The following is an 18,128-nucleotide window of genomic DNA, read 5'->3' on the forward strand; positions in this document are numbered from 1 at the left end:
GATGAACTCCTTTAGCTTTTCCTTATCTGTGAAGCTCTTTATCTGACCTTCAATTCTGAATGATAGCTTTCTGGATAAAGTAGTCTTGGTTGTAGGTTCTTGGTATTCAGCACTTTGAATATTTCTTGCCATTTCCTTCTGGCCTGCAAAGTTTCTGTTGAGAAATCAGCTGACAGTCGTATGGGTATTCCCTTGTAGGTAATTGAGTCTCTTTCTCTTGCTGCTTTTAAGATTCTCTCTTTGTCTTTTGCTCTTGGCATTTTAATTATGATATGTCTTGGTGTGGTCCTCTTTGGATTCCTTTTGTTTGGGGTTCTCTGCGCTTCTTGGACCTGTAAGTCCATTTCTTTCACCAGGTGGGGGAAATTCTCTGCCATTATTTCTTCAAATAGGTTTTCAATATCTTGCTGTCTCTCATCTTCTGGCACTCCTATTATTCTGATGTTGGTACGCTTGTAGCTGTCCCAGAGGCTCCTTACACTATCTTCACACTTTCGGATTCTTTTTTCATTTTGCTTTTCCAATTGGGTGTTTTTTGTCGAATCTTTGGTTTGATTCTTATACTCGTCTGGTCTGCTATTGGGTATAATATTCTTTATTTCAGTCCGTGTATGCTTACTTTCTAATTTCTTTATCGTAGCATCGAGGGTCTCATTAGTTTTCGTGAGGCTCTGCACAAATTTATGGCAAGCCCTCAAAATTGCGATTCTTAGCTCCATATCCTCCATTTCTGTCATGTTTTTTTGTCTCCGCATCTTTTATGCTTTCTTGGTGCACCCCCTTGTGGTCTCTGTGCGCAGTCTTGTTCTAGCCAAGCCTTAATTGTTGTAGTTAACACTAGAGGGATTTGACCAGCAGACCGACTGGCTGTAGGATTCTGGGGAGGCGCTAGTCCTGCCCTTGCCTGAGGCGATCGGCAAATGTCTGTGCGCAGGGCCTGGGCGGGGCGGGCTCAACAGGGCGGGGGGGAGGGAGCAGCTATGGCCGCTCTCAGTCCGTCCCCAAGGGCTCTGCCTCTCTTTCCCAGCAATCGCTGCAAACCTCGGAGGGGCCGTAGCCAGACAGTCCCGCTTCTCCCGTTTGAGTCTGGGTCCCTAGAGACTCGCCCGGATCTGTAGCCCAGAGTCTGAGACTCACTCCTGAGTGAAAACGACAACCGCGCCCTCAGCCACCAGCCTGCTTTGCGCGCGCACCGCCGCACCACCGTACCTTTAAATTTTCCACACTGCGCCTCCTCTAAGCCTCGTAATGCTGTTGTTTTTCCTTCTAGTTGAAGAGTCCCTCCTCAGCCAGCCTTCCTGTGGTTCTGGGTGATGTCCGTTCCGTCTTTTAGTTGTATTTTTGAAATGGTTGTTCGAGGCAGCAAACTCCGGTGTTTACCTATGCCGCCATCTTGGTTTTTTTAAAAGGAAAATCTTAAGTTTCTAACGCCTGTCCTTCTGAAACCCAACCTATACTACAATAATATTTTGCATAAGTTTGTAGTTCTATTTAAATACTTTATTTTAGTATCAAACAGGGTGTGATTTTAGTACTTTAGTTCACCTCTGTTCTGTGTATTTTTAACAGCGAAATTAAATGTATTCTTTATGATTTGTTTAGTTTTTAATTATGTTCACTCAGGGCTATCGTTGGGAGACCATGATGCTAGTCTTGGTGCCTTTTGGCGTCAGCTTTCATTAAAGTCAGTGCACATTCTTGCCTTTGTCTTTCAAGGACACTGGTGTTAGTCATGCCAACTTGGATCCATTTCTGAGGTTTGCTGCAGGGAGCAAAATACTGAAATTATCATAAAACTAAACCATTCTTCTCCTGATTTTAAAATATGTAATCACAGCACAACTCAGGAGTGAGAACAGAATTTCTAGAGTCCAATAGTTTTTTACTTATTTGCCATATATAGGGTGTCCCAAAATGTATACATACACTTTGAATAATTATAAAGGCAGTGTTTATGAAAATGTCTCATTTTCATTTAATAGCTACCAGCTGTTGCAGACATTTCTTGCCCAGACTCAACAAGCAGACACAGAAAAACGACTTTGTAAAAGGGAGGAGCAAGTCAATGACCTTTGGCTAGGAATAGCAAAAGTATGTTTCTGTTGTCACCCTGCCCACTGTGTGACAGGTTCTCAGGTGAGCTCTGAATGGAGCTTTCCCATCAAAAGACCTTAATGCTGGTGTCTAAAGTACATTGAATATTTTTGTTGATCAACTTAAAGAGAACATGTTAATATAGAAATTTCATGTATGATGGAGTTGACCAATTGAATATTGAATGTAAACCCTTGACCAATTGAATATTGAATGTGTTCGAATAGGATAGGAGGTTTATTTTCCCATTTTTCCTGTAAGCATACTGAAGTGACTTAAAAAATAAGAACAAATTTTTCCTTCTAGGGTGGGCATGTTTTTGGTTAGTTATCCCTAGTCATTGGGAATTCACTCTTTGTGTTCAAAGTTTAATTTTCTATATTCCAGACGATTCATAGAGATTAGCCATAGTTTATTTAACAAACAAAGCCACACAGGCGAATAGTGTTTTTTTTCTTTCAGAAAGAATTTACGTGGTTACTTTTCTTAAAAACATCTTTCCCATTTCATTGAGGCAGATTTGGAAGTCAAACCAGAAACTTCAGGCTCTACTACGATGGAAAGCACTTCGTTGGGGAGAAGCGCTTTGAGTCCATCCACGATCTGGTGACTGATGGATTGATTACTCTCTATATTGAAACCAAGGCAGCAGAATACATTGCCAAGATGACGATAAACCCAATATATGAGCACATAGGATACACAACCTTAAACAGAGAGCCAGCATACCAAAAACATATGCCAGTCCTGAAAGAGACACATGATGATAAAGATTCTACAGGCCAGGATGGGGTGTCAGAAAAAAGGGTAAGCTACCATGAAACCACACTTTATCTTCTTCTCTTTGGGGTCCTTATAAAAAAGTCATTACTGCCAGCAGAGATCGACTGCTCCTAGTGCTTTGAAAGGATATGTGTTTTCCTTAATGTCTAGTTTCAGTGGTCCTGAGCCTTCCACATATCTAATTCTTATTTAGTTAAAATATTTTAGGTGTATTTTTGTGCTCCTGTTTATTTCCTATTTTATCAGTTTCACAGTTTTAAAAATATTTCCTAGTAAAAAGGTTCAGGGGTTTTGTTCAGAAGCATAACTTATGGTCAAGAAAAGATGAATATATTACATAAGAGATTGATTATTTTTTGTTTCTCTTAAAGATAATTTCCCATAGAAATAGTTCTGTTATTTATAAAAGTGATATATATCCTTATTTTAAAAACATATTATTAAATTAAGTTTATTAATAACTCATACTATTTTGATAATCAGGATTTATTTCATTGTGGACTCTTAGGAAATAATTGAATCAGGAAGATTTACTTTTAATTATAAGAGAATTTCAGTTTTCATTCTTTAATTACAATGTATTTAAGATTAACAACATCAGAGATTTTCATTTCTTGACACTAAGATTATTTTACTTTGAAAATTGTCCCTGGTCTTCCCTCCAATACAAGAAAAGTGGTGAATTTCCTGATGTTTTGTGTCAGGGATGGGGAATGCCCAGTCTGAGGGCTGTGTAAAGCCTGAGAAACCATTTGTCTGGCCCTGCCAGAGGCTAAATTTTAAGTAGATAATTTTGTATGGCCTGCGAATGATGTTGTAAATATCTAAATGCCCCTTGGCATAAAAAAGGTTCTTCACCCCTATTTTATATTGAGTGGGATTTAGTTGGGGGGATTTTTATGTATTTTTATTGGAATCATGTTAATTTGTTATATTTAGTTGAGAATCTTTAAAGAAATGTAGTATTGTGTAGTGGTTTGAATTTGGATTCCGTCATGAAATAGATTAATGCACAGATTTTTCCATTTTACCAGTTGAGTGAATCTCAAAGTTACTTAACGTTTCTGTGCTTTGATGTACTTATATGTAAAGTTGTAATAATAATAATAAAGTTGTGAGGATTGATTGAACGAGATAGTATGTGTAAAACAATCAAACAGTGCTAGGAACATAGTAAGTACTCAATATGAATTTGGTGATAAGATTATTATCACAACCTCAAGGCAGCATCCTAAAATACTTCCAGTTATCTTGGAGTATTTAGGTACAGAATGGAAATTTAAAATGTTCATTTTCAGTCCAAATTTTAGTTTCTGGCAGGTCTTAGAGTAGCATTTTGTGGCTACAGAGAAACAAACATCTTAAATTATAGACTATAGAGAATTTGTAGAAAATGGTTTTTAATTTACTCATATTTGTTAGGAACCACAAATCTTTTTGGGAAGTGACCAGAATTTAGAATCCTAAGTGCATGCTGTATTTAATTTTCTGTTCACTCTCTAGTTCCCATTTTCTCACTTGTTTTTTTCATTCATGACATTTTTCAATAATGCTTATATTTAGATATCTAATACTGTTATTATGTTTTATGCAGATGTGCTTAAATATTCTAAGTCAACATTTGTGAAATATTAAAAAATGTATACATGTGAGTCTTTCAAAGTTGATCAGCCTAATGATAACCTTTGCAAATGTGTTCTCTATATACTTTTTCATCATCAAGGAACTTCAGCTAAAAACACTTAGCTGCTTAACATTGGTCTAGTAGTCACTTAACTTCCTGGGACCTGGGCGATCCCTTCCACAAAGTGAAAATAATATTCACAGGTAGCAAGGCTCTGCGGTAGAGAGAGCCTACAGGACCCTCTTAGCGCTAGCATTCGTGGTTCCCTATGTATTCTGGCAACATTACATGTTTCATTACCTGGGTTTTCTCGTGCTGATGGCCAGTGATAGCTACATAGAGTGAAATGGTTGGCACTGGAAAATACCTCTCTCCAGCAGTATGCAATTAAGAATCAATTTAAAAATTACCCGTTGCTTTAAACTGCATGCATCTTAAATCTAGTTGACTTAAAATCTACTTACTCAAAAATAGATTTATTTTATTTACAGGTGTCATCCAACAGGACAGGGATGATGACCTGTTCAACAGCTTGAAACATTGATTCCCTGTCAGAGTGGATGACATTTGTAAGTAAAAACAATCATGTTTAACTGATTTAAATACCTACTGACACAAGTATAGTTTAATAAATATTTCACTGGGTCCTGAATAGCTGAAGTCCCTCTTGTTCATGACTCCTTTTCCTTAGAGGCAAGAAGTGTTGCTCTGCAGGAGTTGGTGTGCTGTGGTGGAAGGGACACTAGTGTTGGAATAAAGAGCTGGGTTCTAGTTCTACAGGAATTGACTTCTGTGAGACTGCATTTCCCCACCTTTCGTAGGAGGGCTCTGGACTAGGTGATCCCCAGCATGGCTCCTACAGTGTGTGATCCTCAAGGAGTGCAGGTGGTGAGGGGAGATGACACAGTACCCGAAGGAGCATGTTAACGTGGTCTTGAAAGGAGAAGTCTGTTTTTAGCTTGCATTAAGTTAAAGTTTTTTTTGCTTAGTTCAGGTTAGGATTACTCAAGTCATTTTAATAGACTTTCTAAATTCAGAATTTTGTTTATTTTTGCAAAATGGCTTTTTGCCCTTCATGTAAAAGATTTGTTTCCAGACTACTTAATGCTGTAAAAATAAATATTTCTTTAGGAATAAGGATAACCAAAAATTTAAGTTTATAAATTTATTAACTTCAGGGATAAATTAAAAATCATAAACAATTGTTTTCCTTGGAATAATCCATGTCTTTAAAATCTACAAAACTTTTACATGAGAGAAACATTTCTGAATTTGTTGAATATAGAAAGTTATGTATTAGCTTCATATGTAATCATAACCAAGCTTGTGTATTCTTCTGAGTCACACAATTCTAAATTAAGGAAGCTTTTTGAGGGGGAAGGATTTTCATAATTTCTATCTGCAGCTTGCACAGGGATGTTTAGCTGAAACTATTATTTAAAACAGAACTATTTGATATCATTTGGACATAATATTTTTATTAGCATGTATTTAAATGTGAATAGTGAATACCCTTTGTCTCTTGTAGGTAAAGCCCTCCCCCATACCTTTGCCTAATTAATGAATATAACAGATGCTTTTTAAAATTTTATTTTTCAATTATAGTTAGCATTCAGTATTATTTTGTATTTCAGATGTACAGCAGGGTGGTTAGGCAATTATATACTTTACAAAGTGTTCCCCCCAGTACCACCTGGCACTTACATAGTTATTACAATATTATTGACTATATTCTCGATGTGTTACAGATGCTTTTATTTAGGAGCAGTGTTCATAGTTACTGCGAAGGGTTTGATTTTGTTTTATTTTTTAAATATATATATATATATGACTAAATTCATAGTGATATTGGATTATAAACCAGTGTTTTTAATATTTTAGTTTCATATAAAAATATTTTAAACTTTTAAGCTAAATCTGTCTCTCTCTTTTAAGCTAAATTTGTCTCTTTCTATGACTGAATAATTAAATAGCAATGAATCTTTAACATTTGATCTTGTTTAAGACTCAAAAGTGTTTGGTCATAGCTTTGGAGCATTCCACAGCATCTGGTTCAAATGCTCTTTGTGCTATTCCTTTTCTGTCTTAATTCCTTACTTTTTTGAGATGTGTTTTCCACAAAGATCCACCTTTACTCCTCAAATAGAAGCACCTATAAAGGTGCTTTTATTATGATACTAGAGGCCTGGTGCACGAAATGTGCACTGGGGGGGGTGGTGGTCCCTCAGCCCAGATTGCGAGAGGACACAGGCCAAGCCGAGGGACCCCACCAGTGCACGATCAGGGCCGGGGAGGGACGCAGGAGGTTGGCCAACTGGGGAGGGACTGTGGAAGGGCTCCAGGGCGTGTCTGGCCTGTCTCGCTCAGTCCCGATCGGCCGACCCCAGCAGCAAGCTAACCTACTGGTGGGAGCATCTGCTCCCTGGTGGTCAGTGCACGTCATAGCAAGCAGTTGAGTGGACTTAGCAAATCATTAGCATATTATGCTTTGATTGGTTGAACGGAGGCCGACACTTAGCATATTAGGCTTTTATTATATAGGATTATCTCTTATGTACCCAACCATCCTCTTCCACCTCCCCCCCCCCCCCAAATAACCAATGTTTTCATTGGGCATCATCTTGGAACAGCTCTGGATAGTTGTCTTATGACTTAGTGATATCACTCTAAGTATGTTGTTAATCTCCCTTGACCTGAGGTGGAAAATGAAGGACTCAGCTTTCCTAGATGACATTCAGGTCCCTTCTAGCTGTCACGATTCACTACCCATAAGTTCTCTTTGTTAATTCTCAAGAGGTTTTCAGACATAAGATTCTGTATTTCTGAGAACTTAACTATTCTAAGAGGTAGAACAGGCTGCAAACATGTAGATTTAGGTGTAGGCTTGGCTCTGCTTCTTACTAGGATTGAATCTTTGAGCCAGTTACATAATTTTCTTTAGCCTCAGGAAATCAAATGTCTCTTCTAGCTTTTCAGTGTACATTGCTAAGGGTTGGAAAACTACAAATAATAACAGAAATAACTACAATTATTAAGCCTCTATATGTCAGAAAATATACTACGTACTTTACCAGATTATGTAGTTTAATCTTTATAGTATACTTTTCAGGGTGGGTATTATAATAACATCAGTATCTTTGGGGGACATAGGCTTATGGTAAGTTACCTAGGGATTCTTGGGGTGTGTTTTAATAGTGTATCCTTTATTTTAAAAACTGAAATCAGAAGACAGCCAGACCCTGTTACCAAATGCCCCTCCCTTCATGTTATCATAAAAACTAAACATTAGACTGTGCCAGTATTTAGACTAAGCGGATCACTATATTTTGAGTAATTGGATTACTCCAAAGGGAGACGTTAAAACCTCCTGGAACTTGTCCAAAGGAAGTTGCAGCATGGTTCCGATGGGGCATGTCACTCTAGAACTGCAACTCTTGTGCTCACTTTTAAAAATAAACTCTTATTTGACGATTGGATTTTTTAAATATATATATAAAAAAACAGCCTAGCTGGTTTGGCTCAGTGGATAGAGCGTCAACCTGAGAATGAAGGGTACCGGATTCAATTACAGTCAAGGGCACATGCCCAGTTTGTGGGCCCGATCCCCAGTGTGGGTCATGGAGGAGGCAGCCGATCAATGATTCTCTCTCATCATTGATGTTTCTCCCTCTCCCTCTCCCTCTCCCTTCCTCTCCAAAATCAATTAAATATTTTTTTAAAAAAAGAAAAAATTTTTCTGATGCTGTAGCTTCATTCTCTAATGGCTGCTGTGCGAGTGCTACCCTCCCTTCTTTACCTTTAAGTACCACAGAATTTCCAAATTTAAATGGTGCTCCTTTCACTGTAAAACAACAAAAATCAAAAAGGATTTATAATTACATGGTAGTGTAAGTGATATAAATGTGCAAAGCTGTCAATAATTCAACATGTGAATTTAAATAGCAGTATACTTAGTAGAATGAGATCTGGATAAACTTCTTTAAAGTTTAAATAACAATTCATCTATGTATTAGTATAATATATTGGTAACTAAGATTTATAATATAATAAAGAATGTCACCTTGTATGTAAGATAAATCAGCACACTTTTACGCTTTCAAAGTTGACTGAAATTCAGGTTGACATCTTCAGGTTTTCACCAGTTCAGTCTAAGTGCTTGTTAGCATTTCATTGTCAAAGTTGAAGCTTACTTAGCTCTTTGAAACTGACAAGAGACATCTGAATTAGTTATCTCTTAAATAAACAATATTTTTTTGAAGGCAGTTGAAGTGTTTTTCAGATCAATACTCTAGAGCAGCGGTTCTCAACCTGTGGGTCGCGACCCTTTTGGCGGTCGAACGACCCTCTCACAGGCGTTGCCTAAGACCATCCTGCATATCAGATATTTACATTACGATTCATAACAGTAGCAACATTACAGTTATGAAGTAGCAACGAAAATAATTTTATGTTGGGTCACAACATGAGGAACTGTATTTAAAGGGCCAGAAGGTTGAGAACCACTGCTCTCGAGACTATATGTAAAACTTACTGTAGCGAGTTTATTATCATTTAGAAGCAAAAAAAAGAGAGAGAAATGAAGCAAACAAACAACAACAACAAAACCCTTTCAGCGATTTAATACAATTTGACAGTTTATCATTTTTCATAATATCTCTCAGAAGCAGGGAAACCAATAACATGAATAAGGATTTGCATTTATAGCAACAAAAGAAAAAAGATATTACTAATGATAGTACTTTTGAAAAATAAAATAATGAAGAAAATGGAAACAGTAACATAATGTAAATAAACTTTTGTGGACGTTCTAAAATAGGCAGTCATAAATACTTTTTGATTAAAGAGCCAAATTGGATCAGTGTTCTCACCAGTGAAGTTTTATGTTCAGGAGAGACACCTGGAGAAATTTTGATTCAGTAGAATCAATATGAGGCCCAGACATATAATAATATATTTGCCTTTCTATATACATGTGTGTGTCGGGGGGAGGGGAGGGGAGGGCTGTTGCACAGTAAATGTTACAATTAATGGATTAGATCAGTGATTCTCAAACTTTTTGGACTCAGGAACCCTTAACACTTAAAAAATATTTGAACATCTCAAAGAGCTTTTACTTATGTGAGCTATATCTATTGATACTATATTGGAAATTAGAACAGATATTTAAAAAATATCTGTTAATTCATTTAAAAAATTATAAAACCATTACATGTTAATATCTTAAGAATAATGCTACTATAATGTTTTTTGGAACAAATTTAGTTAGAAGAGTGGCATTTTTTACATTTCTGTAAATCTCTTTAATGTATGTCTTACTACTACGAAAACAATTCAATTCTCATAAGTGCTTCTACATTTGATCTGTGGTTACATATTAATTTGAAGTATGTGAAGAAAATTTGACCTCATACAAATATGCTTTTGGAGAGAGGAGTATTTTAATAGCATTTTCAGACAACTGTATATTCCTCTTCGATATCACACAAAAACTGGGTAAGTGGCAGTTTCCTGGAGGTTACTTGCAATGTGGAATCTGACACCCTATCATCAATAAGCATTTCTTATTCTGTTAAACTAAGTCCACTGGTCTATTTTGAACCCTGAATGAATCTTTCAACTGTGCATGGTTCTGTAACATCATGCATAGGTCATTTGGAAAATATTGGTTCACTGCGTTATGTAGGTCTCAAACATGGACACATTTCTTCATAAGATATAAAAAAAAATCACATTTGATATCATCAGAAAAGTCATTTAAGGACTGGAAAGCTATCAGGCTCAGAGTGGCAGATACAGCATGTCCAAACTTCTTATTTTCACTTGAAAGTTTGAATTTTATCATTGACTGTCAGTAGTTTTCCATGAGATGGCAGGCTCACTTTGTTCATTTTTGAGAAAATGCCGAGTTTGAATAACCAAAATTTATGTTAGTCATTCTTCCAAGTAAAAAATGATATTCTGTGGAAAAAAGCACCTAGCTCATCTAGCAACTCAATATTTTTCCTCAAGAAAACTGCTCCTAAAAGAAACCCAGATACCTTTTACATCATTTGGTATGAGGCTCTTTCTCTTTTGGAGAGTTTTCAAATGTGGGGGTGTAAAACTCTAAATTTAACTTAATCTACAGCAGAAAAAAAAAAACAGGAGACAGAGTTAGGGAGAAAAAACTATCGAAATATGTGACCCATAGTAGCCAATTTAGTAAGCTATCGTTTATGAAAATCAGTACCATTGGTATAAAATAATGCATTAAATTCTATATTTTATGTCCCAAAGAATGGCTTATTTTAAGAATGGAAACAACGAAAAAACATTCTTCAACTGATGCCATGGTTTGATATTTCTAACAGAGAAAAACGTAATGAAAGCATCCACTTAAAAAAACTCTGCAGCTGATCCTGCAAGAGGAGATATTTTAGGCAAGTTATTTTTTTTAACATCATGCTTCTTATTTTAAAGTCTTCCTTATTAAGACATGCATTTGAAAATAATTTTATCTGCAATTTTATAACAAGTTATGGGTTGGAATTCTTAGGAAGAAAAATCGTCAAACGTGAAACTAGGTGTACTAATGGTGGAGACAGCCAGAATTTCCTTTCCTTCTAACATTTTCTTGCAACCACCATTACAGATTATTTTTATTCATCCATAAACTTTCATAGCACTTTGCACTATTCCTCCAATAATAATTGTTTTGGTCCTGCGTACGAATTTAAAGCACAATGATTCAACAATCTTTAGAATCAAAAATTGCAGTTGATGAAGCCCAGGCATCCTTAGTCTTTCAGGAGGCACTGGTTCTCTTAACAAAACAAACATTTTCAAATCAGTTTCATCCTTTAGTCAACTGTGTTGCTAACATACCTATGTTATCACAGTTTTTCTCGCTAACATGTTTTCGGTTCATAGCTGCATACATTTTGGCTATCAAATGAGGGAACTATTTAAAATGCCCTTCTTCCTTGCACCTCTGGCCAGCCATTACTTTGTAAAAACCAAGTTATAGGATACTTTAAAGAATAGCTATTATAAGAAAACTAGAGGACCGGTGCACGAAACTCATGCACGGGTGGGGTCCCTAGGCCTGGCCGGCAATCAGGGCCCATCAGGTTCCCCGCTTCCCCGCCTCCTCCTTCCCTTGCCACCTGCGCATGTCACTGCGTGGTTCCCCTCGTTGCCCCTCCCTGCCGCTCCTCCTCCTCCCCTTGTTGCCCGCGTCCATCTGCCGCCCACCGCCGGTTCCCTGTCCCAGCCTGGGCCATTGGGGCCTGCCGGCCAGGGGAGGGGTGGGAGAGGGACCTGGGAGGTTGGCCGCCACCCCCAGGAGGGAGCCGGCCCTTGGCCCCCTGGGAAAGGGACCATGTCCACTGCTACCCACCCCCTGTTCCCCATCCCAGCCTTGGGACTCAGCCCCGATCAGGCAATTGGGACCTGCCGGCGGGGGCAGGGTGGCTGGCAGGCCTCCTTGGCGATCAGGGCCTGCGGGCTGGGGGCAGCTCCTGCATTGAGTGTCTGCCCTCTGGTGGTCAGTGCATGTCATAGCAACTGGTCATTCTGGTTGTTCCATTGTAATGGTTGCTTAGGCATATATATATATATATATATATATATATATATATATAGCCATTTCCTTTGCATTAAATCTATCCTGATAGAATTTTCAGGGCAGGAGGGTGGAATCATTCAGAAAGGCATTCATCTATGTGTGAAGAATTCAGTGAGGCTTACATATATACTACGGATTGGTGTGCTCATTCTTTCAAGATTCAGCACCTACTTCGTGCTGAATATGCTAATGACAGCAGTATCAGCATCATCACCACCACTTATCTTTGAGAGCTTTGAGAGCTCTGTGCATGCTAAACATTGAAAATATATGCTTTATATATATTTCAGACATTCTATGTATGCTATCTCATCCTATCCTTCCAACCACCCTTTGAGGTAGGTACTGTCATTATTCCAATTCACAGATGAAGAAACTGAGACTTTTTCTAAGACTCCATAACTAGTAAGTAGAGCTGATATTCTTTAACAGATAGTCTTTTAACCACTTAACTATAGATAACACTGAACTTCAGTTTAAATTTATAAAATTATTTTAAATATTTATGGAAGGGGTGGTTAAGCAGATTGAGGAGAAAGGCTTATTATCAGCAGTTCCCCGCTGCATTGTTGGTCAGCACACTACCCTGTGGTTTGGGCATTTTGAAGGCTTCTGAAATATTCGAAGAAGAGAGAGAGATCTGGGATGGAGAGATGTGAAGAAGTCACCAGTTATAGTCTCAGTAGGACCATGAGACGGGAGGAAGTGCTAGGAAGGAGGGCATGGACATAGATTTCATGAATAAATTTAACCTTTGTTAGAAAATGAGACTATTAGAATTAAAATAGAATGGAAAAAATCCATTAACCATCTAATACATATCCCAAATATAATTAATTCATTAAGTGTGTGTGTATTTGTTTAATATCTGATCCTTGTGAAAATAGCATAGGCCTCTATTCTCTGCTATTTGCCACAGTTTCACTAATGCTGGAGCATGGTAGACACTAAATAAACAATTTATTGAATGAAAACTATTTAGGAGAGCCGTGTATTGTATATACAGATGGTCCCCAACTTACTATGATTCGACTTACCAATTTTTCAACCTTATGGTGGTACAAAAGTGATACCCATTCAACTATTTTGCTTTTCACTTTCAGTACAGTATTCAATAAATTACATGAGATAGTCAACACTTTCTGATAAAATAGGCTTTGTGTTATATTATTTTGCCCAACTATAAGCTAATGTAAGTGTTCTGAGTAAGTTTAAGATAAGGCAGGCTAAGTAAGCTATGGTGTTCTGTAAATTATTATGCTAAATGCATTTCAACATAATATTTTCAGTTTACCATGGGTTTATCAGGACATAATCCCATTGTCAGTCAAGGAGTATCTGTTTCTACTTTGACCACTTCTCTATTTTCATTTAATGAAATTTGTGAGTATTTACACTTTCTCAGGCCACATGTCCAAAACCCCAAATCCTTATTTTTTGTACTATATTACTTTAAAGATAAAATGTAGCCCAGCCGGCGTTGCTCAGTGGTTGAGCATTGACCTATGATCCAGGAGGTCAGGGTTTGATTCCTGGTCAGGGTACATGCCTGGGTTGTGGACTCGATCTCCAGTGTGGGGCATGCTGATCAATGATTCTCTCTCATCATTGATGTTTCTATCTCTCTCTTCCCCCCTGAAATCAATAAAAATATATATTAAAAAATAAAGATAAAATGTATCCTAATTATGTAATTACTCCTGCATTGGCCATTCTGGAATATCTGTTGTAAGTATAATACTTAGTTAATTGTTTACCCATGAGATTGGAATGGCTTTCCACCTTGTAAATTATGTATGTCTGTTTGGTGAATTTTAATGGAAAGCTTAATTACCTATTTCTGAAGACAGCCTAATTAGTTGCTCAAGAGACTACTCTTTCAATTCATTGGTTTGGATGGTAGTTTTGTTGATTTGTTTTTATTTCAAGAACAGGGAAAGCCAGCACAAAAACAAAAACAAGGCAGGCGGCTCAGGAACTCTCCTTAAAGCTCTGGTAGACGGTGACAAAGGGTCTGCATGTATCTACGTATGAGCAACATATCACTTCACCCACCACCATCAAAGTAAAGAAAAAGGCTTTGGAAAATGCCAGAAATTAATTACTAAGGGTGACTTGACTTCTTTGTATGTTGTAAACAATTTGTCAGGCTGAGAACTGTATTGGGGGTGGTCATTTCCAGCTGTCAGTGTTTCTGCTGGGTGATGGACCTGGGTCTGTGTGGCCCTGGTTCTTACATAAGGCAAGAGTCAGTCTTGTCACATGTTGAGTGCTCATATGCCAAATCCAGGGAAGCACAGAGGGATGGATATAGGATAGGATGTGAAGTCAGGGGGCCTGTGTTTCCATCATGGCTCCTTTGCTTACCAATTTATCTTTCCCTGAGCAAATACCTTAACATCGCTGAATCTTCTTTCTGAAAACAGGAATGGGGGGCAGGGGGGGGTTACAGTGTGACAAAGAGCTTTGTAGAATCTAAAATTCTGCATAAGTGGTACCAATTTGGGGGCAGTGTAAATATCTGAGCCTGGTTTTTTATTGTTTGGGTTTTTTTTTTTTTAGCTAAATGGGAAGAAGAATACAGTAAGGTTCTGGTGAAGTAGGTCTAGAACAGGATTATTAAAGCAGTTAATTTACAGATTACTTCTTGCTGTGCAACCTGGTGATAGAATCTGGCCTACTGCTGGTAGGGATCTAAGTGTGCCTCACCCATGCCCGCTCTCTGGAATCTAAGATTATGCATTTCCAGCTGCTCAGCAGGGATATGCTAAATCTAAAGATAATATGGCACATCTTCCTAGAGCACCAGTTGTACTTAGTGGTAATTAATGAACACATTTTTTGTATTAAACATTTTATATGGGTGCATTATGGAGAGCTTAGGGAGCCACCCCGGATCCCTCACACCCTATTCACGTTTGGTTGTTTTGGGGAACATTTTGGTGGAAAGGGTAGTAAAACACTAGCCGAAGCTGGCCTGATAGCCTTAAACAACATTTGACTTTATCAACGTAAGGTCTGTAAATCATCTCCCATTAACCTACCCTTTGTGGAGGAGGAAAACAGCAGGGTGAATCCCTCAATATATTAAAATGTCACTGAATTATCCTTTCATCTTTTCTTCTTCCTCCTCATAGGAAGTTGATTGCAGCCTGCCTTTCTGTGTCTTTTTTTCTAATGTTCTGTGTATCTGTGGGCCTGGTCCACATGTCTCAAACTGCTCTTCAGATGTTGAGTTCCATATGGGACACAGTATATATATGAATCTAACCATCTTGTATGTGAAGGAGAGCATTCAAGTTAGGGGTTATTAATGTTTTCTCTTAATTTCATTAGGATCCTTTGAACTAACAGAAATTTCATGAAATGAAATACTATGGACATGTTATGAAAAGTTTATTTTAGAAAATGCCCAGATGCAGTTATTATTATGTCTATACTATGGACATGTTATGGAAAGTTTATTTTAGAAAATGCCCAGATGCGGTTATTTTTATTTTCATTATCTTGATGTAAACCATGCTGTATAGCAGCGTCGTTACAAAGGAAAGACAAGTTAATGTCTGGCAGTGAGGTGAACTATCAACACATCTATGAATTATGCTCAGGCTTACACTTCTCGGGGTAGTTGTTATACACGTTAAGTCTGTACTTCAGGCCATTATTGGCATTTTCAAGTAATAGAAATAGGTTTTCAAAAGTATGTTTGACCTTCACAAATATACTTCATACCATTAGCCAAAAGTTATCTTAATTGAGACTTAAAAATGAATATTAAAATAAATTACAATTGGAATATTCTAATTAAACTACACATATAGGAATAAGCTTTTATAACTTACATTAAGAAAGTCAGTAACAGGTTCTTTTAAAAATCCATATCACATAGATTTCATCTCAGCCTAATAAACAGAAGTCACTAACAAAAACTAAAAATATAGGCCCTCGCTTTTATTATGACACACTGTTGTGCTTCTGTTAGATTGGTGATTGTAAAATGTTCACTGGGCTGCAGTAACTTGAATAACCTCATGTGGCAGTTTAAAATCTGAAAATACTAATAATGACAATCTGAGTCTGCTTTTAGGTGGTAGTCCACATGTATATTACAGTTCAAAGCTTTTGGAAAAAAGTGAAAACATTTATGATGCAAAAGTTTTATACCAGATTTTAAGTCCCTAATTGTTGATAAAGTGTTAGAGCTTCTTTAATTTCATCTCCTCTATTGGTGCAGCACAATAATGTTTCTTTAAGTGTCACAGGTAATAGGTAACAAAACTTTGGGTAAAATAAAAGCCAAAATGTTAAAGACACATTTCTGTACGTATCCCCTCAAGTTTAGTTAGGAGGTAAAAATGGGTAATTCCCATGGAGGCCAATTTCAGCTTTTCATTAGGAAGAACTAAGAAAAAATGTTATCACCACCATATAGTCATCACTGCCAGTGGCCAAAAACTGGTGATGTTAACTAGAATACTTAAATTTACTCTTATGTATTTGTATATATATATGTTACATGTATGTATTAACTTGTGGTTACATAATTCAGGAGGGGAAAACATCTACCATTTATTTTATTATATCCCATTATATAAACTGTTATCAGTACATCAGGATCATAATCTAATATTCTTTAAGAACTTATAAAAAAAATAAGACTACCTTATGAATTAATTTTAAGATCGCTACCTAAGATATTTGAGCAGAGATGCGAAATATCATAGCAAAGAGACACCTGGAGACTTGAAGATGTAGAAGTTGCTTATGCGCATCTAAGTAAGCACTGACTTAAATGGACATTGAGTATTGGAATACTAGTGCTCATTAGCAAGGCCATACTGATTGTAGAGGACTCAGCAGAAGTCTTATCTCTGTGCATTAACTAATCAGTTCATCAAACCCACTCCACTTGTTCTGATTCCATTCTTCCTAATGTTTTTTTTTTCCAGTGTAGGTGTGCTACCAAAAAAAGAAAATGATGGCCATCCACTTTATATCTCATATCTCAGTATAAACTAGGCAACCTTCATTCTCCTTTTGCCTCTCAGTTTTATGATCTTGGTATTATAATGCCAGTCTCCCTTTGAGAAATGGATGTGATCTCCTTGGGCTGACAAAGTCAGTTTCTGAGCCTGCTAGACTGAGCACTAGACAGAAGTTCATACACATAAATTAGCCGGAGCTACCTTGTGGAGACAGACTGGAGATGGCCACGGTGGCCTTTCCCACGTGAGCACACCAATCTTTACATCTTTCTTTTTCATGTTGGATTTCTCTTATAAATGGAGAAGACCGTGGAGTTCATTTGGTCCAGCTGGGACTTAGGAAAGTTCACTGGCTTGGCTGGTGTCAGTCAGAAGCAGGCTCGGAAACCAGGCTGTGTGCCAGCCACTTCACCCTCCTCTCTGAGCCTGGTTTTCTCGTGCTGAGTGCACAAAACTCCCTCAAAAATGTCACTTGGAGAATTGGATCATTTCTGTTGTTTCTTGAGAGAACAGGAATGCAGGGCTGTACATCTTTTGTTTGCATTGTTTTCAAATGTCTTATGTTTATAAGGGGATAACCTGGGCAGAGTGTGGTAGTGTCTGGAGTGTAATTTAACTTTATTCTTCACTGAAATGAATGTCTTGATGTGCCTTATTGTTATCTGTTTAGATGGATATTAAGTTAATGCTAGAGGAGCAATGTAATGAAGATTGAGTTAGGAATTACGAGGTGACTGATGCCAGTAGCACAAAAATTTAGAACCCTGGCAAGATGTAAGAGCTTCCTGTGCAACATAAAAAGTTACTTATCTCCATATAATTTAAGGAATTTATAGAGTTCTGTGTAGAAGTCTCTAATGTTTGACTTTAAAATGGATTTGGAAATTATTGATTAAATGATGAATCTGGTAGATACTGTAAATTCAAATGTAAGCAGTACTGAAATAGCTAGTGATCTGAAGGCGGCGGGGGGTGGGGGGGAGTTGCTAGATATAAATGATTCAAGAAATTTATTCACATGATAGCCTTTCAATAT

General features: G+C 37.4%; 1 protein-coding gene across 1 annotated transcript in view; it reads left to right on the forward strand.

The window, feature by feature from the left end:
• Window positions 1-2,815: 2,815 nt before the first annotated feature.
• Window positions 2,816-18,128, forward strand: part of CHN1 (chimerin 1) — a 73,902-nt gene continuing 58,589 nt past the window's right edge. The window contains exons 1-2 of the mRNA XM_014467919.2: window positions 2,816-2,901; window positions 4,993-5,070. Coding sequence (XP_014323405.1) covers window positions 5,062-5,070 — 9 coding nt within the window. The 5' untranslated portion in view covers window positions 2,816-2,901; window positions 4,993-5,061. The remainder of the gene's footprint in view (window positions 2,902-4,992; window positions 5,071-18,128) is intronic.

Source organism: Myotis lucifugus, unplaced genomic scaffold (genome assembly GCF_000147115.1).
Source record: "Myotis lucifugus unplaced genomic scaffold, Myoluc2.0 scaffold_5, whole genome shotgun sequence".
Lineage (NCBI taxonomy): Eukaryota > Metazoa > Chordata > Mammalia > Chiroptera > Vespertilionidae > Myotis > Myotis lucifugus.